This window comes from Neltuma alba, unplaced genomic scaffold (assembly GCF_004799145.2).
Source record: "Neltuma alba isolate B1F8T4 unplaced genomic scaffold, ASM479914v2 tig00013086_pilon, whole genome shotgun sequence".
Lineage (NCBI taxonomy): Eukaryota > Viridiplantae > Streptophyta > Magnoliopsida > Fabales > Fabaceae > Neltuma > Neltuma alba.
In genome coordinates this window covers 58,276-80,760 of record NW_021637414.1, presented here as the reverse complement: position 1 = coordinate 80,760, position 22,485 = coordinate 58,276, and the positions used below count along the sequence as shown (strand labels likewise).

Below are 22,485 nucleotides of genomic sequence, written 5' to 3'. Positions count from 1 at the left end.
AAAAAAGAGTAGTCAATACATAAGAAATGGTAGTCACTAGAGCTCCCCTAACCAGTCACCGGAGTTCCAGTAACGTGTTATCAGAGTTTAAAAATAAACAAAGTTAATAGCTAAAAAAGAGTAGTCAATATATAAGAAAGAGTAGTCATCGGAACTCCGACAACCGGTCACCGGAACTCCGGTAACCAGTCGCCAAAGCTGCGGTGGTTGGTCGCCGGCAGGATTGCCAGCATCGGAGCTCCGGTAGCCGGAATTGCTGATGTAGCAGTATTTAAAAAAAGTATTAAAAAAAAAGTAAAGGGCATTTGTGTAATTTTACAAGATTTGAAAATTCCAAAATAGTACCTGGGGTCTAAATTGAGATTTTGAAATTTACCTACCCTCTTTTGTTATTTAGTAATTTTGAGGGTATTTTAGTGTCTTTTTCCCATAAAAAATCTTGACTTATTTTATAAAAAAAAAAAAAGACATTGACTTGTAACAAGTACGGAGTGGATGTACATGTTGAGACGCGGCGCTGTAATGGCGGGCGTCGCTCTTCCTCAAGACGCTTACTTTCTTGGATTTGACAGTTCTACACAGTAAGTCTCTGATTTCTCCAAGCTACATCAGTAGACCTGGGTTTCTCCTTTTAATTTTCATGAAATCAATTTAGAGTTCGAATGGTTTTGTTTTAATCGGCAACTAAGATAGTTCTTCTATTTTGTTTCCCCTGCGTGTTTGTTTTCCGGCTACAATTGCCCCCTTCAATTCTGTATTCTAATGTGAATAGAATAAAAATTAACACTTCTCGGGTTCGAAGGTCACTGAAGGCAACTGTACTGGACTCAAATTTGAACATTGTTCAGTCAGAGTTGATTCGTTTTGCTTCTGACCTGCCCCATTACCAAACCGAGGATGGAGTATACCGAGAACCCTCTGGAAATGGAAGAATTGTCTCACCCACTTTGATGTGGGTTGAAGCTCTGGATCTTATGCTTCAAAAGCTCTCACAATCAGAATTGGACTTGGGGAGAATTGCTGCTATTTCTGGTAGTGGACAGCAACATGGTAGTGTCTATTGGAAAACTGGTAGTTCTCAGATACTATCATCATTGGACCCCGAGAAATCACTACTTAACCAGCTCGAAAATGCTTTTAGCACAAAGAAATCCCCAGTGTGGATGGACTGTAGCACCACTTCAGAGTGTAGGAAGATTGAGGAAGCTTGTGGGGGAGCAATGGAGTTGGCTAAATTGACAGGATCGCGAGCATATGAAAGATGCACCGGTCCCCAAATCAAGAAAATATTCAATACGCAGCCAGAAGTTTACAATAACACTGAGAGGATCTCCCTTGTTAGCTCCTTCATGGCCTCTCTTTTTATTGGCGCTTATGCTGCTATTGATCACTCTGATGGTTCAGGCATGAATTTGATGGACATAAGGAAAAAGGAATGGTCTAAATTAGCCCTTGAGGTTAGTAATGCTAGGATCATCCATATAATTCATGCTGCACTCATCTTCAATGTTCATGGAGTATTTATTCTAAATTAGAATTTTCTATTAAACCAACGTAGTTTAATTCTCATGGTTGTTGCAGGCAACTGCCCCTAATTTGCAATCAAAACTTGGAGAGTTAGCCCCTGCATATGCTGTTGCTGGAAGCATTGCTCCGTATTTTGTAGAGAGGTCTGTTGCGCGTAGTTTTGAAACTTGAAGTGGAACTTAACTGGCTGAGTTTTTTCTTCCAGCTCTCTTAGGTAGGCTGAATATCGAAATGACTGGCTACTGTGCCTATAAGAATGTTCAATAGAATCTCAAACATCAACTTGCTGGCTGGAATGGTCTGAGTCATCTTATGGAAAACAAAATGTCTAAAATGCTACGATTGACCGCTGAAATTTATCTATCTCCTCTTAGGTACCATTTCAACAAGAACTGCTTGATTATTAACTGGTCAGGGGACAACCCTAACAGTGTGGCAGGTGCCTTCATTTCTTCACTTCTAACATTTGCTGTCATACATAGAATTGCGCCTGTGCACAAATTCTCTGTTATGTTTCCTGCTAAAGTTATGAAAAGTCAGCCTTTTTGGGTCTGCAGGACTAACCTTGAATGTTCCTGGAGACGTGGGGATCAGCCTTGGCACTAGTGACACTGTAAGTTAGGACTATATAATGCGACCTTCAATGTTTATATCTTAGTTAATAATTTCAGTACGTTTGAAGAGGCAAATTTCAATAGATTTATATTTTGTTATATTTATATGTAACAAAATAGATTCAGTCACACCTCGACTTTGAGTTATAACACATTCTTACTTATCTCTTAGGTATTTATGATCACTAAAGATCCTAATCCAAGGTTAGAAGGACCTGTTTTACCTAGTCCAGTTGATTCAGAAGGTTACATGATAATGTTGGTGTACAAAAATGGGTCCCTTACCCGTGAAGGTAGTGCTGTTAACTGATACACGTGTCACTGTGTGCATAGTTGATCCCACTTTACAGTTGCCATAATTTCTCACTTCTATGCCCGTCTCAATTATCAGACATACGCAACCGCTTTGCTGAGAAATCTTGGGCCACTTTCAACAAATTTCTGCAAGAAACCCCGCCTCTGAATGGTACATATTATTCTTTGTGATTTTGTGGCTGTTGTTACATGCACTCCATTTTCTCATCGCTTTGTTGATAGGTGGAAAGTTAGGTTTCTACTACAAGGACCATGAAATCCTCCCTCCTCTCCCAGGTGGATTTTTATTTTATCTCTAAATTACCCCTATAGCAAGGATGAATGAACTTTCGTTAATCAAAAGGTTTCTAACAATTTTTTTGTTTCCAGTTGGTTTCCACCGCTATGTCATAGAAAATTTCACCGGTGATTCATTGGATGGACTCGCTGAACATGAAGTGCAGGAATTTGATGCTCCTTCTGAGGTTAGAATACATACATAACAAACCTTGTAGTAACTCGTCCGATTTGAACTTAACCATTGAGAAATATTCTAAACTACAGGTAAGAGCAATAATTGAGGGTCAATTTCTCTCAATGAGAGCTCATGCAGAAAGATTTGGCATGCCTTTTCCTCCCCAACGAATAATAGCCACAGGTGGAGCGTCTGCAAATCATTCCATCCTTAGCACAATCGCATCAATTTTCGGCTGTGATGTTTATACCGTGGAAAGGCCTGGTGAGCTATGAAAACTATCTAGTTCTTGTTAATAAAAATAAGCTATTATTTTTCTTTTTCGAAGTTTCTCACTGAAATTTTTATTCTCTAAGCTGTTTTCTTTATCATTTGGTAGTGTAAACGACGAACTTGAGTAATTGATATTTTTCAACAGGAACTGATTCTGCATCTCTTGGAGCTGCATTAAGAGCTGCTCATGGCTTTCTTTGCAGCGAGAAGGGAAGTTTCATACCCATTTCTGACTTGTACATGCACAAACTGAAGGAAACATCTCTGAGCTGCAAACTTTCAGTGAAGGCTGGAGATGAGAAGCTGGTCTCCAAGTATGGCTTGTTCATGAAAAAGAGAATTGAGATAGAGAATCGTCTGATCGAAAAATATGGACGCATATGATATTGTATGATGACATATTCAACTGTAATTTATTTGTACACAGCTATGTATGTTGATTGGTAGTTATATCTGTTAAGGGAATCAGATCAGAAGACAAAATCACTGTATATAAGGATTCATACTTCACATAATAAAGCAGACAGCTGAGTCTTGCTGAGTTGAAATTCGCTATTTCGCTCTTTATTTTCTTGTTGAGAGCAAATATGTCACCGAGGTTGTTGTCAATAGAATAACCAGTTCATCCCCACTTCTTTCCCCTCTTCTGGGTCATTATTGCTAAAATAAAATCTGTTGGCTTCGGATTTGATAAACATGAAGATTTTAGAGCTAGATGGTTTTTAATTAAGCTAATTGCATGTATTATCCTCTTTCTTTCTTTCTTTCTTTTTTATTGCTTCCAAATTTTTGGTCGGGCTAAAACAAGTGCAAAAAAATTGTGCTGTGTGAAAGTCTTTCCAGAATCTACTTTTTTTATGATTTGCATTTCTGAATAAAAAATGTTCCAATATATTATTGTGAAAAAACAATTACTTTTTTAAAAAATATTTAAAATTTGACTCATTATCCATAATACCAGAAAATTCACTATATATTGCATATAATCTCTAAAGTATTAGTGTATCAAACAAATCTAAAATATTAATAAAAATATAATTTTAGATAGGACACCACATAGTTAAATTAACTTTGGAGGATGATTTTAAATGTTTTTTTAGACTGAAAGTGTAAATTTGTGCTCTTTTTCGGCGGTTTACTTCCTATTTTATGGTCAGCTTTAGGTTTCATTTTTCCCTTTTGTTTTTTTGGTTTTTGCCCAGGGGGCCTGAATCGCAGAATCGCTATCACAATATCACTAGATTTCACTTGTTATTTTTTGGGGGCCCAGGATCGTTATCGCCAAAATAAACCCCAAATCGTCACGCACTTTTACCGTTTTACCCTAACAAGCAATACGAGGTTTCCCGTTCCGGGCCACCGGAAAACAAATATAGTACTGTTAGGAAGGGAGACAATCTTAAATTTTTTTTCTTTTTTGGTGACAAATCCTAATCTTAATTTTTGATTATCTTATCCGCATCTTGTCTGTTCATCCAAAAACCCCGCTAGATGAGTTGGCTGACGTAACCTCCTTCATCTCCTTATTATAAAAAGCCAGAGAGATAGTAATACTGTGATCTCCTAGTATTTCTAATTCTAATTCTAATTTTATTTCATCCGTATCATACATTGCTGTGGTGTGTTTCGCTCTAATGGCGGAATTTTCTCTTCCTCACGACTCTTATTATCTTGGATTTGATAGTTCCACCCAGTAAGTCTTTGATTTCCCCGAATCGCGTCAATATTTCTCAGAATTGGTTTTCTCCAATTTTCATGAAATCAATTGAGTTCGAATAGTTTTATTTTATTCAGAAACCGTAATCTTTCATCTATTTTGTTTCTCCTGCATTGCTGTTTTATGGCTGCAATTATCTGCCTTAAATTCTGCATTGTAATATGAATAGAATAATAAAAAAATTTGCTTTTATGGCGTTGGAAGGTCATTGAAGGCGAGTGTACTGGACTCAAATTTGAACATTGTTCTATCAGAGCTGATACGTTTCGATTCTGATTTGCCACACTACAAAACTAAGGATGGAGTATACCGAGACTCTTCTGTGAATGGAAGAATCGTTTCACCCACTTTGATGTGGGTTGAAGCTCTGGACCTTATGCTTCAGAAGCTCGCAAAATCAGAACTAGACTTGGGTAAAATTGCTGCTGTTTCTGGTAGTGGACAGCAACATGGTAGTGTCTATTGGAAAACTGGTAGTTCTCAGATATTATCATCATTAGATCCTAAGAAATCCCTACTTGATCAGCTCGAAAATGCTTTTACCATCAAGGAATCCCCAATATGGATGGACAGTAACACCACTGCTGAGTGTAGGAAGATTGAGGAAGCTTGCGGGGGAGCAATGGAGTTGGCTCAAGTGACAGGATCACGAGCATATGAAAGATTCACTGGTCCCCAAATCAAGAAAATATTCAATAAGCAGCCAGAAGTTTATAATAACACTGAGAGAATCTCCCTTGTTAGCTCTTTCATGGCGTCTCTTCTTCTTGGCGCTTATGCTGCTATTGATCACTCTGATGGTGCAGGCATGAATTTGATGGACATAAGGGAAAAGGACTGGTCCAAATTAGCACTTGAGGTTCGTAATGCTAGTATCATCCATATAGTTCATGAACCTGTCTTTCACCATAGATGGAGGTTTTAGTGATACCAAATTTAGATTTTTCTATCAAACCAACTTGATCTAATTCTCATGGTTATTGCAGGCAACTGCCCCTAATTTGGAGTCAAAACTTGGGAAATTAGCCCCAGCGTACGCTGTTGCTGGAAATATTGCTTCATATTTTGTAGAGAGGTATGTTGCGCATAGTTTTGAATCTTGAAGTGGAAGTCAACTGGCTGAGGTGCGAGTTTTTTCTTCCAGCTCCTTTTATACAGGCTGAACATCAGAATGACGGATTACTGCAACTATATGCTCTAAATGAGTGCAAATGCAGACAAAATTTATTTAGAAATTGGTCAATTCCAATGTCTTGTTTGCAATTTCTTGTAGCTTGATAGCATGCCAACAAAAGAATCACAACTAATCAAAATTTTAGTTTGATGGAAACTATAGCGTTGGTTTTCATTGCTAATATTATTTTCTCTTCAATATTTGTCACAATTAAATTTGACGACCAAATCAGCATACAAGTAACCTAGTTGTCCTGTAGAATGTGTGACTGAGATATATTTCAAGTTAAATTATATTCCTATGTGGTCAATGTTTTCTGTTGCTTGTTTTGCATAGGTTTATGTTGCAATAATATATAGACTGTATGCAATAGAACTTTGTGCATTCATTTGCTGGCTGAAATGTCCTAAATTATCTTATGTTTGGAATGCTAAGATTGACCCTTAAATTTATTTATCTCTGATAAGGTACCACTTCAACAAGAACTGCTTGGTCATTAATTGGTCAGGAGACAATCCTAACAGTGTTGCAGGTGACTCCATTTCTTCACTCCTAACATCTGCTGCCACCCACGCACGCACGCACTATTCTATTTCCTGCTATATTTACGAAAACTTTAAACCTCTTTGAATCTGCAGGTTTAACCCTGAATGTTCCCGGAGATCTGGGGATTAGCCTCGGCACTAGTGACACAGTAGGTTAAGATATTGTGTCGTCTTAATTATCTTACTCCTGCCCTGCTCTTTCAATTTAATGAATGATAACTGCTACAAAACTTCTAGATCTATGGCTTGTTTCAAGGCTTATTTCTGAATATCTAATATCATTATCCCTATAGAGGAAAATTGCAATATGGTTCATTCTCACCTTGACTTTGAATTATAACGTATTCTTACTCACCTATCAGGTGTTTATGATCACTAAAGATCCTAATCCAGGACTAGAAGGACATGTTTTTCCTAGTCCAGTTGATTCTGAAGGTTACATGGTAATGTTGGTTTACCAAAATGGGTCCCTTACCCGAGAAGGTATTGTTGTTAACTGATATATATTGCTGTGCGCATAGTCCATTTGCCATACGCAATTTCTCACTCCTGGACTTCTCTCAATAATCAGATGTACGCAACTGCTTTGCTGAGAAATCTTGGGATACTTTTAATAAATTTCTGCTGCAAACACCACCACTGAATGGTATGTATCGTTCTCTGAGATTTTGTGACTGTTACGTGGTTTTGATTCTAACATCACTTTGTTAATAGGTGGAAAGTTAGGTTTCTACTACAAGGAAAATGAAATCCTCCCTCCTCTCCCAGGTGGCTTTTTATTTTCGTAATAAATTACTTGGATGGCAGTGATAAATAAACTTCCTCAGATCATTATGTTACTTACCTTTTCTTTTCCATTCTACCAGTTGGTTTTCACCGGTATGTGATAGAAAATTTCACGGGTGATACACTGGATGGACTCACAGAACGTGAAGTGCAGGAATTTGATGCTCCTTCTGAGGTTAGATTACATACATGGCAAACCATCTAGTAATTGAAATCCTATTTGAACTTCTTTATTGAACGGCATTCTAAATTACAGGTGCGAGCAATAATTGAGGGTCAATTTCTCTCAATGAGAGCTCACGCAGAAAGATTTGGCATGCCTTCTCCTCCCCAACGAATAATAGCCACAGGTGGAGCATCTGCAAATCATTCCATCCTTAGCTCAATTGCATCAATTTTCGGCTGTGATGTTTATACAGTGGAAAGACCTGGTAAGCTATGAAAATCATCTAGTTCTTTTTAATAAAATTCAGATATTATTTTTCTTTTTCAAAGATTTTTATTCACTAAGGTGTTTTCTTTGTCATTTGGTAGTGTAAGTGATGAACTTAACTGATATTTTTCAACATGAACAGATTCTGCATCTCTTGGAGCTGCATTGAGGGCTGCCCATGGCTTTGTTTGCAGCGAGAAGGGAAGTTTCATTCCCATTTCTAACTTGTACATGCACAAATTGGAGAAAACGTCCCTGAGCTGCAAGCTTTCAGTCAAGGCTGGAGATGAGAAGCTGGTCTCCAAGTATGCCTTGTTCATGAAAAAGAGAATTGAGATAGAGAATCGTCTGGTGCAAAAGCTTGGACGCGTCTGAGTCGAAATTTGCTATCTTTCTCTATCATGTTGAGAAGGACGAAGATGTGATCAAGATGGCTGTCAATAGAATAAGGTGGGTATCACAATGTGATCTAGGTGGCTGTCAATAGAATAAGTTGTATATCACAATGATTTGCTTGAATGAGTTCTTTCTTTCTCTCCATCCTTTTTGGGAATCAGCTGTCTTTCAATTTGAGAAACACGAGGTTTTTATGGTTTGGTTTTCTATTGAACTGAATTTTATTGTTTTTACTTTGAAAATATTTTTGGTGGATCAATTGTGGGAGTGTGTTTGAAAGACCCTCCAAAATCAAGTTTTCTAGTCTGCACTCGTAAATGTAAAAATATTTAAATGGAACATTTTAATCTGTTGGAACGATGGTAAAATTTTTCACATTTATGCGAAGCCAGAGTTCATGAGTCAACTCATCTTTTTTGTTAACATTATTATTTTTTAAATAATTGTGTTTGCTTTTGAGGGCCAGTTTAGTTTCATTTTGTATTAAATTTAAATTACTTTTTGCTTATATGCGGTTTTTATCAGATGTTTCCAAACCATCGGTCACTTAATGATTTAGTTGACCATGCCATTTATAAAGCGGAGAATGAGGAAGCTCACTCTCTAGCCAAGTTAGCTCTTGTTCAAGAGGATTTTTCGTTCCTTTGAGCACAATCCATCTTAGGGTAAACCAAACATGAGCCCGCTTCTGGTCATATGGGCTGTCGAGTTGGTAGGCCATATAACGCTGAATTCATTTATAAGGCCCAATTTCAGATAGCTCGCCTAAGATAACTCGTACTCATTCCCTATTCCGACTCGTCCTAAATAAAAAGTCAGTCTGATTGTACAGTTGACAACACATGCAGTTCGATTTTCTTGGAAATCCGTCGGATGATATGGGTTTCAAATTATGGGACCTCTCTATTTCTCATATTCCTAGACAGCAAAATCACCTTGCGGATGCACTTGCTAAAGAGGGACTATCTGATACCTCTATGTTGGCCAGCTGCCCCAATCATCTAAGGGCTTTGTGTGACAAAGATGCTTTGGGATTTATTCCCCTATTAGCTTAGTTTTCTTTCTTGGGCTTCTTGCCCTCGTCTGTACCCAAAAAAAAAGTCAGTCGGATTGTAACCAAAAGAAAAGTCAGTCGGGTCTTGATTTTCAAAATGGTTATCTCATGGAATTAGACGTGACGCAATTCAGAGGGTCAATTCAACTGAGAGAATAGTTTGTCATGGGGGCAAAAAAAGGAACAATTAGCTAAATATTTAATAGCCAACAACAATTAAAGTTTCTTTTGTTTTTTTCTCGGTATTGGAACGGCTAAGATTTCTCCTACATATAATTATAAAATAAAAATCAACGATTTGCTTAATACTGTGTGCTTGACAATCAACAAATTCTATTTCCCTTGCCGCCACGGGATTGAAAACATGAATTGATGTTAACGTCACAAGGCCACATCTTCAAACGCCGTGCCAAACACACATACAGTAAAACCCTAAAAAACTGGACAAAGGGAAAGTAACTAAAATTCACGGCCATGATGAATTTCAAGGTAAAATGATGAAAGAAATAATATGAGTTAAAATATAACTAGGCTATTTGAATAAGAATATTGCAGAGGTTGAATAAAGTTTTCATATTTTCCAATTTTCAGGCTTCTCCCTCTTTCTCTCTCCTTCCCCCTCCTTGTTTCCCATCGCATATGATAAGAACAAGGGAGCAACACAGTAAATTTTGACATCATTACCAACACTAGCGAGTAGGCGATGTCACCACAGAGTTGAGGAAATAATTCATCCATACGTCATAAATGTAACAGATCAATCTCCATGCGAAGTCGACTTATTAATTTATAGCTCACAGATTCATTTTATTCCATATGGTCTGTAAAATGCAAACCACAGATCAATATGACACTGCTGAATTCAGCAGCGACCAAGAAGTGATGTCAGCACAAAACAAGAAGACAGGCACCCAGGATGAATTTCACAGAACATTTTCGATTCAATTCGGCACACTAATGAGTGATCTATGTACGAATTATTACCTGTCCAGCAGCTCATAGACATCACGATAAAAGGGATGATGAATGTATTGAGAATATACTGTGGAAGATTCATTCGAAAAAGTGAAGAGAATTATTTGTCCAAGGAAATAGCTGATTCCTCGGGTCCAGTGTGATAAGAAAAAACTATATGATTCATCTAGCCTCTATCTACAGAAAGAACTAACATGAGGTGAAACAGTAATTGGCAAGGAAAATCATCAGATCAAGGAAATAAGTACACAGTGCCGTATCACCATGAATAATATCTATGCTAATATGGAAGCGGCACTATTCACAACTGCACTCAATCTATCCTAGCCTTATGTAAATGCAAATGGCCCACTTAGTTTATAATCCTGTGCATTGGAGGAAGACAAAAGACAATATATTTCTTTTGAAACGCATGAATATGATTTATTGCGGGGAAATTCACCCAAGTCTGTAATCCATGAAAGTTAAATTGCTTGCCGTGCAAAGAAAATTACTTGAAACCTCAAATATGATTGAAGCATTTGACAGTATGCATGTATTACAGCCCAGTGAAAAGACAGCAGTCATTACGGAGTTGAGTTCAGGTATTAAAGAGAGCCGATTCCAACCCCTGTAACTAGCAAACTATGGAAGTTGCTTTGCTGAAGCAGCAAAATTATGCAATGAGTCACGAGTCAGTCGGCCACTGTAGAGAATGGAAGGACTATAATTTTTATCATTTGAACTAAGCAAATGCAAAACAGAGGTTTAAGAATAATGATCAGCCACGAGGATTGGCTCAGTTGATTAGATGAAGTTCTATCCAACGATACAGCTAAATTCGGCTTGATTGATGACATACCCTTCTTTGTTTCTGTGCTTTAGTTTGTTTACTTTTCCTCTGAAGGGGTGAGGAATCCAAAGTTTAACCCCAGGATTCTAACTCCAATCCTAATACTTGTAAGAATCAGAAGCTTATAAACTTCATGAAATGATAAAAGGTACACAACCAAACCATCCAAGTCACAGCTCACAAACAAAGAATAAGATTATGCGAGTCCCACTAATGTCAAATCATACTGAAACCGCTCCACTGGTGCATAAAAGGGGAATGATCAGAATTTCAATTTCATAGGTCCGTGAGATTTTGGACCACATTTGAATCTTGTGATGATTTTGTTCCCCCTTTCTGGCCACTATTTCCAAAGAGAAGCGGAAAGCACCTAACTTTTCACAGGTCCGTATCCTACCAACAGCCCAACGGAATCGTTTTACATTCAGGACGTCCCTGACACCTTATTGGCTTCAAATATAAAACCCACATTCAAGACGCCTCACAGGATAAATAAACACTCCAGCGATCAATGCAAAAAGACAGAAAAACGCGTAATGCCAGAAACTGAAAATCGGAAGCTTAAAAGGGAGGACAGGGAAGTAAAGAAATGAGTGGATTGAAAAAATGAAGAAAAGCATACATCATCATGATCATTAGCCCATAGGATTGGTACAGCATTAAAGGGTACATACAGGGGAAGTCAATAAGTCATCAAAATCCCTCCCTACTTCTCGGCATTTGGAGAACCCACGATCGATGACGAGTTGTATGCTCCTCAATCTTCCTTTAAAAGAGTTGAACGAAAAGGAAAAAGAAATACCCAAAAGAAAAGAAGCAAAAATGTTTTTTGCAGCTTCTGAACAGAAGGGGAAAAAAACTATATTGACATATAACTATATATAGAGAAACTTTGCCTGGCTCCATCCTGTCTGCCTTTTTCCACGCAATGAGAAGGTAAGGGTGGGGGGGGGGGGGGAGAGGGGGAGAGAGAGCTACATTATAGAGCTCTCATCTATGAATGGAAAAAAAGGAGCATGGATTTACAAAGGGAACAATAGGAGATACCTCAAGGGGTAGAAGGGCAAAAAGGTCAATGCATGAGATGGAGGAGAGAAGCATGTCCTGAAGAGGAGCCATTGCAAGAAGAAACAGGGGACGCACTGAAGGGAGGCCCCTGCCGCAGTGAGTGTGGAAGAAGGAGACTTGTCTGTCTTCATCGGAGGGTTTTGGAGAGAGGGAGAGGAGGCGGTGGCTTGCCTGTCCAGAATGGCTATATTCTGATTGGTGGGAGGAGAGAGGGGGGGAGTCAAATTTCAGTTTTAATTGTTTTTAGAATTTGGGGAATAGGGGAAGGGTGAAAGGCTTTTTTCAACTCTTCTCATATTTGTTTGCTGTGCCCCCCAAATCCTAATGCTCCCCCGTTTTGTCTTTTCCCTCTCTCCACTTTACCCGTTTCATACCCTCTCATTAAAAAGCCTTCCCCCAACCCCGATGTCAACAACCCCTTTTTGTTTTGCTTTTGCTTTGTCCTTTCTCCCCCGTTAAATCATCCAAAGTTCCAAACCTTATGAGGTGCCTCAAGTTAAATTAACTCTTATAATAATGATCAGTGATTTTCTTCAAAAGCTTTGATTTGATTAATATGAATTAGAAATAAATTTATCTTCAGTTACATTCAATTATTATATACAGGTGAGATTATGAAAATAGAGGCTTGTGATGTGTTGCTACCGGGTCGAAAACACTGCGTAATGAATGGAGCTTTTATTCAGGATGTACTGTATCGGATCAGGAAAAGGCCCTACCTTGTGGCTTGGCTTCCAGGCAAATTAAATTATGATGTAAATCATGCGAAGTCCACGATCCATGTTTCTCCAATTGCGCGGAGCCCATCATTAATTCTTCCCAAGAATCCCAAATTAAAAGATATTTGCTTAAAATTAAAATCCCACCACCTGGAGCACAGTCAGTGAAAAAGAGCATCTTTAAGTCGAGGTGACAATACTATTATGCTTCCACAGGGAGGGCTGAAATGGTCAAACGTCTCTTAGGAGACAGCTCCCCCAAAAAAAAAAATTCCTAAAGTTGAAAGATTCAATCAGATATAAAACTTCAATTCATTTTATTTTTTATATTTTTATTTTTTAAATTAATTTATCTAATTTGTAAACTAATATGTAATATAATATTATATTAGAGTGTTTTAAAGATGGCATTTTGTGTTATAATTAAGTAATTTATCTATTTTTAATCTATTTTTTTATCAGATTTTTTAATCTACTTAAGTAAGTAATAAAATAACTTTTATAATACAGGCTAGAGAGAGTAAGAGTAGCATATTACTCTAGAATAAACTGTTTATTAGTACAATGACACGACTTATTGATGGTTGCTTTGAAATTTTCGCGAGAGGCTGAGGCTGGGAGAGCAGAAAGAGGGGCATTAAAAGGGAAGGCAGGAAGGTGGATGAGGGTAATTAGTGAAACAGCTAAATAAATGGAATTGCCGTCCTGACGTTCTTCATTTATGTCTCCCCCGGATGAAAAGCTTTTCCGTTTCATGCTCTGTTTTAGATCCAAAAAAAATACCCAAAACGAGGGCCGCGATGCTCAGTTTTAAGCCCGGGGATTGTAAATTGAAAATTACCAAGGCTGGGATAAATATCCTTCAGTCATAGACACCAAATATTGAGTCCGGATTGTTTGATAATGCCAGTATTATACTCACTCTGGTGCTTATTATCGAAGCCCTTCCATAAGATTTCTTTTTTCTTTTTTTTACAAGATATTTTAATAGTCTCTATGAGTATTAAATAATTTTTTCATATATATCCATAGTCGACGAGGATGGCGAAAGAATATAAATTAATGTGATGTTGTTTTTTTTTTTGCGACAAAAATGTAATTTTGTGCTTTAGTGCAATTGACGAGGGTAATATCAAGAATCACTTGAATTTTGTAATGAATTTAATAAATTTATTAGTGGTTGCATTAGAGGATAATTTCAGAAAATAGTTTGCCTATAAAAATTGAAAAAGAAAAGGGAAGAGACAATGGGACATAAATTCCGTGGATACAGTTGGTGTTGCCTGTTAAATGCATTGAATTGAAGGCCGAATAATAATGAATGTGCATTGGTAAACATTTAATATGTGATACGTTGTATTCGTGTGTTTGAAGATAATAAACATGAACAGGACTGAAAAGGTGGAGGGGAGGAAAGTAATTGCAGGGAGAGAAGCCGGCCAAATAACACCTCAACTGTAATGGCGGCTTTTAATTTATGAACGGTATCTTTGCGTTTTGTTTTCTCTTCCTATCTACTCCCTCTGTAGTCTATAGATGAAACTAACTAATTTTGTACTAATAGCTCTTAATTGGTGTTATTAAACTTATAGAAAAATACTATCTCCTATCATTAATATAAGAGATGGTTTAACATTCAATTTGATTTTAAATATAAGACACAAATTCATATTGTCTATCATATTTATTCATTCTTTTTCAATGTGGTCATTATGATAGTTGCATATGTTAAATATTTCATCAAGTAGTAGTTCTAACTGACACATATAATTCGTAAGAGTATTTCAGAAAAAATAACACTGATTTATTATAAATAACTAACTCAGATTATTTTTTTAATTTGCTTAAACTAGTCAATTAACTTATATATTAAAAACTAGAGGTAATATTTTTTTTAATTTTGTCCCTCCTTAGAATTAACAACCACAATAAACTGCTATATAAGAATTAAAATAACTTATTTTGTAATATGGAGGATCAATGTTTTTCAAAAAAGATTTAACTACCGCACCTTTACTCAATATTTAAAACTAAGCAGGACTTTAAAACTGTAGCATATAATTAGAACCAAAAGAAATACATAAGATGCCACGTGTAGTTTGTCTGTATTAATTAGGCTAAATTATTATAAAGACGGAGCGTGCCCCGCTCATATATGAGTCAATCCCTCCCCCTCTTGTGTGGCTCCCCAGGCATTTTAGGAGGAAAAAATAGAATAAGAATGGATAAAAAGAGGAATGATTATTAAATAAAATAATATAAGCATACTTGGCATGTTACAGGAAAAAAAAGAGAATATTTATGAGCATATTGAGGTGTGCCTTATAACTTTCTTAAATTTTTTTTAAGCTTCATAATTTGCAATTAAGAAGGTCTAAACCATCATGGCAGAACATGCGGCTTTGGATTGGCCGGGGGGCAAAAAAAGGCGAATGGGTTCAGCCTAAACACAGGGCTCGGGTTCCTTGGGCCTAAAAACAAAAAAGGTTCGGGTTGCTTCTGAACAGGCCCAAAAATGAGAGCGTGGTCACTGAAACCGTCATTTTTTGGGGTGAAAAACCCATCATTTTAATTTTTATCCTTCGCGCCTTTCCCCTTTACTTTTTGTTTTTTTCCTGGGTATAAATATGCGTCGCGCTCCATCGCAAGTGGCAAGTGGACATCGTGTTCGTTTCACCTCGCGATAGGAAGGCTCTTTCCCTCCACATCGTCGTGACTCGTGATTCTGCCTGTGTTCGGTAGGTTCCTCAACTCCTCGGTGCTAACAATTGTGATTGATGCGAGTCTGGATTCAAGTCGCCTAACTTAATAGCAACCATCGTCTTAGCTCTTTGGTATGAATTTTCCCTGTTACATAGACTAATTTCTTCGTTAGTTGTACTTTAGAGCACTGGACAGTCTCTGCCTTTAAGAATCTGTTAAAGTTTTGTATTTATTTTTTTCGTACATCACATGTTTGACACTTTGCGTCGTGTCTGGGGAAAAGATATCTGAAAAATTTTAGTCCAATTTTAAATTCTCTCGATGTGAGTGCGCCGCTAATATTTTATTCTGTGAACACACTTATATGGCATCTGAAACAAAATGACACACTCGGCTTATTCAATTTTCAAGTGCCTGGAGAGTCGAAGTCATATCCAGTGATGTCCACATTGCCAAATTCATCACCCACTGTCACCTGAAATTATTACCAACTAAATTAAACCGCGTTAACTGGGACTGAGGGTGGGGTACGCTCAGTTCACGATAGTCATCATATTAGTAGATAATTCCTCATTTCTACAGTTCTGTAAATAATGTTTTTGAGTGTCACTAGTCAGGTTGACAATTATTGTCTTCATAGTGCATCATTTTCGTTTGTTTATTAAGTTTTATATCTAGCCTGCGGTTTTTAATTTATAACTCGTTGATCGTATTTTTGGCAGTGGAGTTGAATTCAGATTCAACAACTCCTTGATGTATGAGCAAGGAATTGGTCGGTTATCGGAAGTGGATTTGAATTGGTATTTACCAATGTCCCGCTGTACGAACAAGTTTGCTCAAACTTGAAATGAATATCAAGAATTTCTAATTTGCAGCTTCTGTTTTACTCAGCGGTAAGTCATTTGTTGATTAGACGAGAAAAGAATAAAAGAACTTGTGAATTTGTTTTTGTCACGGATGCTGTCGGACTATGCATAAATTATAATAGGATCTGCTTGCTTGGTGTCCTTGTGTCTGTTCTCTGTTGCTTCTTGTACATACGGAGGACATGGCTGTCTCACGGCCAAGCATGCATTGATACTATTTGCCCTTGCCTTTTTATTTAAGAACCATTCTCTTGTAGAAGCTTCTCGCCTTTATTTTTTAATGGCCTCTCCACCAATCCAAAAGGAATGTTATGTTGTGAATCTCATTCTAACGTGACCCCACCAGCCACTCGCAAAGCACATGCATGTACAATTAGAGATTGAAGTTGGACACGCACGTGTGACTAGGCAAACATTTTTGCAACGAGTGCTAGGTTGTAAGCGTGTTTTTACTTTTTATGCTTTGTGTGTATGTGGTAAATTGCTTTTAAACCATGATAGACTTTCAATACATGAAATTTTATCTTCGATTCACCCACTAATTCTTGTTCTACTGGTGCATTACTCAGTTCTATTGATACAAACATCTTGAATATTTGTGATAAATTGTACAGAGTTCTTCTGCCTTGTGATCGAAAGCTTTAACTCTTTGCATGTTGATATTCTACTGTTTGAGCGTCATTCAGTCCCCACAAAACTAGTAGCGAGAGCTATTTTATAAGTGTTGTCCTTGCATTGGAATAATCTAGTCTCTTGCTGGAAAATCCTTCAATAATATAAAGACGAGTTCAACTTGTAAGTGGAGGTTCGTGGCTCACTATCTACGGTGAAGCATGATTGGTGCCTCCGCCCCCTAAACATCAATTCTGACAAAACAACCATATATAAGAAAGGAAGAGGAAAAAGGATCGCTTAAATGCGATTACTTTCATCTCTTACCTTGGCCAAAATGAAGAAAGATGCTCCTCAATCAATCATCCCATTTATCTTTTTCAAGTGGATAGCTTTGATTAGGGCCACCCCGCATAAAAATAGAGTCATAATATTGAATTTAGAATCTAGGACCCATTTGTTAATTTATAAAAGAAAAATATAAAGAGCTACTTACAAATAGCAAGTGACAACCTTCTGGCCCTCACCAACATATTCTCCCTTTATTGGAGCTCTATCCACCATATATTGGGGGAAGAAAGGAAAAAGAATGAAGGAAAAGAAAGCCGCAATAAAGTAGAAAAAACAGAATCCGTCAGAGAGAGTTGGTGAATGATGTCAAGTGGGTGTATGAAATATGGCTAATGCGTATTACACTAGCATGGATAGTAATCAAATCTCAGTTTTTACAAGGTCAAAATAGTATAGATAAAAGGAAGCAGAGAGAAAAGTGTCCGGGTTAGAGATAGAATTTACAAATTACTTGTCTTGGGAGGATGAAAGTAAGTCGTTATGTTTAATGCATCTCTCAACTACTACGAGAGAGACTGCTTATCTAGTTGCAGTATAGCTCCCTCTTTAACCCTTTAGGCCCTCGCTTGGCTACAGTTCAAATGATGAGTTCTTTGTCAAAGTGGCATTTGATGTTTCTTTGGTCTTATTGGACAATTTGCTAGATGGGTCTGCCTTAATCAGCACTTGAACTACCTCTTTCATGGTCGGTCGAAGAGCTTGAGCCTTGTAGGTGCAACGGATGGCAATTCGGAGCACCTGAATCATTTCCTCTTTGTAAGACCCTTCTAATCGCTTGTCTAATACCTCGCTAGCCCCTTCCTTGCTGTCGACTTTGTTTGAAACCCAGTATACGATGTTTCTGTTCTCTCCAAATTCTGCCTCCACAGGCTTCTTCCCAGTTATCAGTTCCATTAAAATCACCCCAAAACTATAGACATCGCACTTGACAGTTGCTCTGGTAGAATAAGCAAATTCTGTTACAGGCACAAAAAAGTATAATTAATTAATTATTCAGTGAAAAAAAATGAACAAAGTACAGGATATAATTAGAAAAGCACACTATCACTCGATTTAAAGCAATTTCTGTTCCATATTTCCTGGTTCAGTTTTTTTATGTGCTATTAGACATAATTTAGCAACATAGTATCCAAACTCCTTTAGCTTCACAAAGGATTCTGTTTTTTTTTCCCCCCCTTTTTAAACTGAAGATAGCCATTAAATTTAACATTACTATGATTGAAATGTAAAAATAACAACTTCATACTTGGGTCAGACAATTACCTGGTGCCAAGTAACCATATGTGCCTGCAATAACTGTAGATGTGGAGTCCTTTCCTCCTCTTGCCTGCAATACCTTGGCAATCCCGAAATCTGCAACCTTGGGTTGGTAATCAACGTCGAGAAGGATGTTAGTTGACTTGATGTCTCTATGAATTATAGGAGGGAGCAAATCATGGTGGAGGTATGCCAGACCCTGTGCGGTCCCCAGTGCAATCTTATGGCGAGTAGGCCAATCCAAGTGGACCGAACCTTTGTGTAGAGCATCCCAAAGATTACCATTTGGCATGTACTCGTAAACTAACAATCTGCAATCCAAACTCGAGACGTAGCAGTACAGCTTCACTATGTTCTTGTGTCTTATATTTCCCAGGGTCTCCACCTCAGTTTTCAATGTCTTGTCTAAAGCTAAACTATCCTGATCTGGAACCGAGTTCTTTGACTTTCGACCCCATAGCCGCTTCACAGCAACAAATTCACCGCTTTTTAACTCGATCTTGTACACTGTACCAGACCCTCCATGCCCCACTATATTCTTTTCGACCATGGCCTCCACGATCTCCCGTTGGTCAATTGTTATCCTGTGAAAGCTCTTCACTTCATAAGAGAAGAATGACGAAGACAGTGTTTCGTCATGTTCCACTGCAGCTCTCTCTTTGCTGCATCTACGTTTCAAAAACAAGGCTGCTCCAGTTATGATCAAAACCACTGAAATCCCTGCTACCCAGAAAGTGCTTAGCCTCTTCTTGTTGCTAGTCCTTGAACATATGGGAAAATTTTGATCCGATGAGTTAGCATAGACAGGTACACACAGACCAGGATTCCCTGAGAAACTTTCGACTAAACCTCCTTTTATCAACGATGTAGGAATTGGACCAGAGAGCAAGTTATTTGAAAAGTTGATCGAGTTCGGTAGCAGATCAGAGAAGCTTTCAGGGATGCTACCGGTCAAAAGGTTGTTGGAGAGATCAAGAACGTTGAGGGACTTCAATAAGGAAAGTGAGCTGGGGATGGAAGAATTCAGCCTATTCCCTTGCAACATCAGCAAATTCAGCCTTTTAAGATTGCCGATTTCGAAAGGTATTGGACCGGACAAAAGGTTGTTGCTGAAATCAATTTTGACCAGATTGGTAGCTCGAGAGATGGTCGGAGGAATAACGCCTGAAATCCTATTCTTCTGTATGAATAGTTCTGACAAGTTTCTAGGATTTCCAATAGTCTCGGAAATTGGACCACTTAAATTATTGCTACTCAAATCAATTATGGAAACGTGCGGGAGACCAAGGAGCCCTTCGGGAATTGAGCCAACCAAATGGTTATTACTGACTCGAAACCTTAACATTGTCCAGCACTCTGCATAACTGTCAGGTAGCTCTCCAGAAAACTTGTTATCCAGAACAAGGAAGTACATCAGTTTACCTCCCTTGCAAACCTCTGTTGGCAACGGACCAGACAGTTTGTTCTCGGATAAATCTAGAACTACCATTCCTGAGAACTGACCCAGCTTTCTTGGGACTTCTCCGGTCAAAAAATTGTCATAAAGAGATAATATTCTTAAGGTTTTTGAGTTTGCTATTACACCTGGGATTTCTCCTGTGAGACTATTGTTGTATAGCTGCAAGACTTCAAGCTTGGGAAGACGACACACAGATTCTGGGATACTTCCCGACAGCTTATTGACTGACATGTCCAAGTCTCTGAGCTCCGTAAGATTGCCTAGCTCCTTCGGTATATTGCCAATAAGTTGGTTGTAGTAAAGCTCAAGCTGCTGCAAGTTTTTCAGCATTCCGAGCTCTGCAGGAATTTGACCCGTGAGAAAATTTCCACTCAATTCAAGATCAACCAGAGTCGAAACGTTTCCTATGGATGCAGGGATTCGGCCACGCACCATGCATGTCGTCAAGATCACAGACTTGAGGTTTTTCATCCTATACATATCCTCCGGCAGCTCCCATAAGTTGAAACCAGCGTTCTCATTGAAGTTAAGCACCTCAAGATTGGTAAGATTAAATACCGACATCGGGAACTGACCTGTGAAGGAGTTGTATGACAAATCCAGGATCCTTAGAGATTTCATAGGTGAGAAATCTGGAAGGGTTCCTGTATGATACACATGATTCATGTTAAGCTCTTCCAAGTGAGAACAGTTGATGATGCTATCAAGGAATTTTCCTCTCAAACGATTGTGGCCGAGACGTAGAAAACGTAACTCTGGCAGATAGGAGCATATATCTGGAGGGAAGTTTCCGGCAAGTGACCAACCGGAGATGTCAAGATTGATCACTTCCCTTTGGTTGTTGCACACAACTCCTGTGAAGTTGCAGATAGGTTTTCCTTCTGTGACATCCCAATTTATCGGGTATTTCCCTGAGAGAGACTTCTTCATTAAAGAAAAAAACTGTAAATGTCCGTCGCTGATGGCTTGTGATGCAAGAGACAATGAAAACATGAGTCCAAAAAGAAAGAAGATGGAGTGGCGATCCATGTTGCGAGGACAGAGAGACGGGTCCGTACGCTGGTAGTTACGGTAAAGGTTGCAAGGAAGGAGATGAGGGAGAGATGTATATAAGATGGAATGTTTGAGTGGATCGATATTGGGCAGCATGCATTAACAAGCCTTGATGATCAAAAAGCAGGTTCTAGCTGTTGCACAGAGAGAGGGAGTGAGAGTGAACATCTTTGGTAAAGAGGCTTTATGGTTATGCTCCACTAGCTCATTTGAAGAATAACTTCAACAGAAGCACTTTACGCTCACAAATACAGGACGTAGAATAAACTACATCCGATCTTAATCACCGCATGTTTCAGTGAGCAGGACCTCTCGATGTGATTACTCTCTTTCTTTTGGGAGAAAATCATATTTACTTTCCATCAGGTGCGATCCATCTCTATGATTCCCACGGAAAATCTGAAAGATATATCTGACTTTAATTATTTTGGGTTGTAAACAAACAAAAAACTACATTTAGTGCCTAGGAACGACTAAGTTCATTTATATTCTTATTAGCGTGTCTATTACTAAATTGTATGCACGGCTAAGTCCATCAATTTTTCACTCTTTTCTTTCGTCCTCTTTCTTTTTGCCTGCAGCTTTAAACACTGAGAATATAAATCCTGTCTTTTTGTAGTTCAATATAAGGTAAGCATCATAATAATAATTTAATCTGTTTCAAAGGATTTTCTTCCTAAGGGACTAGGACCATATTCTTCCCTCTATAGATCTAGGATATAGGAAGGGAGGAGGGACCATTTTTCTTCATTAACGTGTTTGTTCGTATGTGGCCTGTTTTTTTCTTCTTTTTCCCCGAGCAAATTTATGCAGATAGCGTGTACTCGGCGAAGCAAGTGCAATTTTTGAGGAATAAGAGCAACACATTGCTGCAGTGTCTACTCTGAGGATAATGATCAAACCAGGCGTCAAACCAACCTTGGGGACCATTCTGGTAAAAAACCAGAGAAAGGATTCTGTTTTAATCTCAGAACAAAGAGTGGAGAATAAAGATGCTGGGATAAGGTTGTCCTTTTCCTCTCCCTTTTACCCTTTGTCGAGCATTTTTCTTTCTTTTCTATCTCTGCTTCAAAAGCTTTAAAGGTTGTGAATCCATTTTTAGGTTGCTTGAGCTCATAGAGCTGTGGCAGTAATGGGGTTTTAGTTTGAAAACGCTGTGTCAAATCTCTATATATTTGCAGGAACTAGATCCTTGGTGCCTCGTAGTGCAATAGTTAGTGGTTTCACTGTATAAGATATTTATTTGTATTTTACGATTTAAAAAATAACCGTACTGGTGATAAGCAACCAGAAGTTCACTTC

The 22,485-nt window shown here is 38.1% G+C and overlaps 3 protein-coding genes and 2 long non-coding RNA genes across 6 annotated transcripts; 4 read left to right on the top strand and 1 right to left on the bottom strand.

The window, feature by feature from the left end:
- The first annotated feature begins 508 nt into the window (after positions 1-508).
- LOC114734348 (xylulose kinase 2-like) lies at positions 509-3,738 on the top strand. Its single transcript, XM_028921978.1, has 11 exons — positions 509-581; positions 803-1,457; positions 1,582-1,670; positions 1,902-1,966; positions 2,085-2,140; positions 2,314-2,434; positions 2,533-2,607; positions 2,679-2,732; positions 2,826-2,920; positions 3,000-3,174; positions 3,329-3,738. Exons 1-11 carry the CDS (start codon positions 523-525, stop codon positions 3,565-3,567), a joined length of 1,683 nt encoding a protein of 560 aa, XP_028777811.1. The 5' UTR covers positions 509-522; the 3' UTR covers positions 3,568-3,738.
- A 712-nt stretch (positions 3,739-4,450) lies between these two features.
- On the top strand, positions 4,451-8,471 carry LOC114734349 (xylulose kinase 2). Its single transcript, XM_028921979.1, has 11 exons — positions 4,451-4,876; positions 5,105-5,759; positions 5,887-5,975; positions 6,542-6,606; positions 6,713-6,768; positions 6,982-7,102; positions 7,191-7,265; positions 7,334-7,387; positions 7,486-7,580; positions 7,662-7,836; positions 7,981-8,471. Exons 1-11 carry the CDS (start codon positions 4,818-4,820, stop codon positions 8,211-8,213), a joined length of 1,677 nt encoding a protein of 558 aa, XP_028777812.1. The 5' UTR covers positions 4,451-4,817; the 3' UTR covers positions 8,214-8,471.
- A 7,090-nt stretch (positions 8,472-15,561) lies between these two features.
- LOC114734351 (uncharacterized) lies at positions 15,562-16,707 on the top strand. Its single transcript, XR_003739156.1, has 2 exons — positions 15,562-15,716; positions 16,308-16,707. It is a non-coding gene; the product is annotated as an uncharacterized LOC114734351 (long non-coding RNA).
- A 497-nt stretch (positions 16,708-17,204) lies between these two features.
- LOC114734347 (receptor protein-tyrosine kinase CEPR1-like) lies at positions 17,205-22,003 on the bottom strand. Of its 2 annotated transcripts, XR_003739155.1 has the most exons (4): positions 18,678-22,003; positions 17,560-18,370; positions 17,391-17,455; positions 17,205-17,317 (listed from the first exon to the last, which is right to left on the bottom strand). XR_003739155.1 is itself a non-coding variant. In XM_028921977.1 (2 exons), the coding sequence occupies exons 1-2, from the start codon at positions 21,277-21,279 to the stop codon at positions 17,985-17,987; spliced, it is 2,988 nt and encodes a 995-aa protein (XP_028777810.1). In that variant the 5' UTR covers positions 21,280-22,003; the 3' UTR covers positions 17,497-17,984. The 2 variants fall into 2 exon arrangements, 1 of the variants encoding a protein (XP_028777810.1); XM_028921977.1 differs by lacking the exons at positions 17,205-17,317; positions 17,391-17,455 and having other exon boundaries at positions 17,497-18,370.
- LOC114734352 (uncharacterized) lies at positions 21,471-22,485 on the top strand. The gene is made up of 2 exons (XR_003739157.1): positions 21,471-21,549; positions 21,997-22,485. It is a non-coding gene; the product is annotated as an uncharacterized LOC114734352 (long non-coding RNA).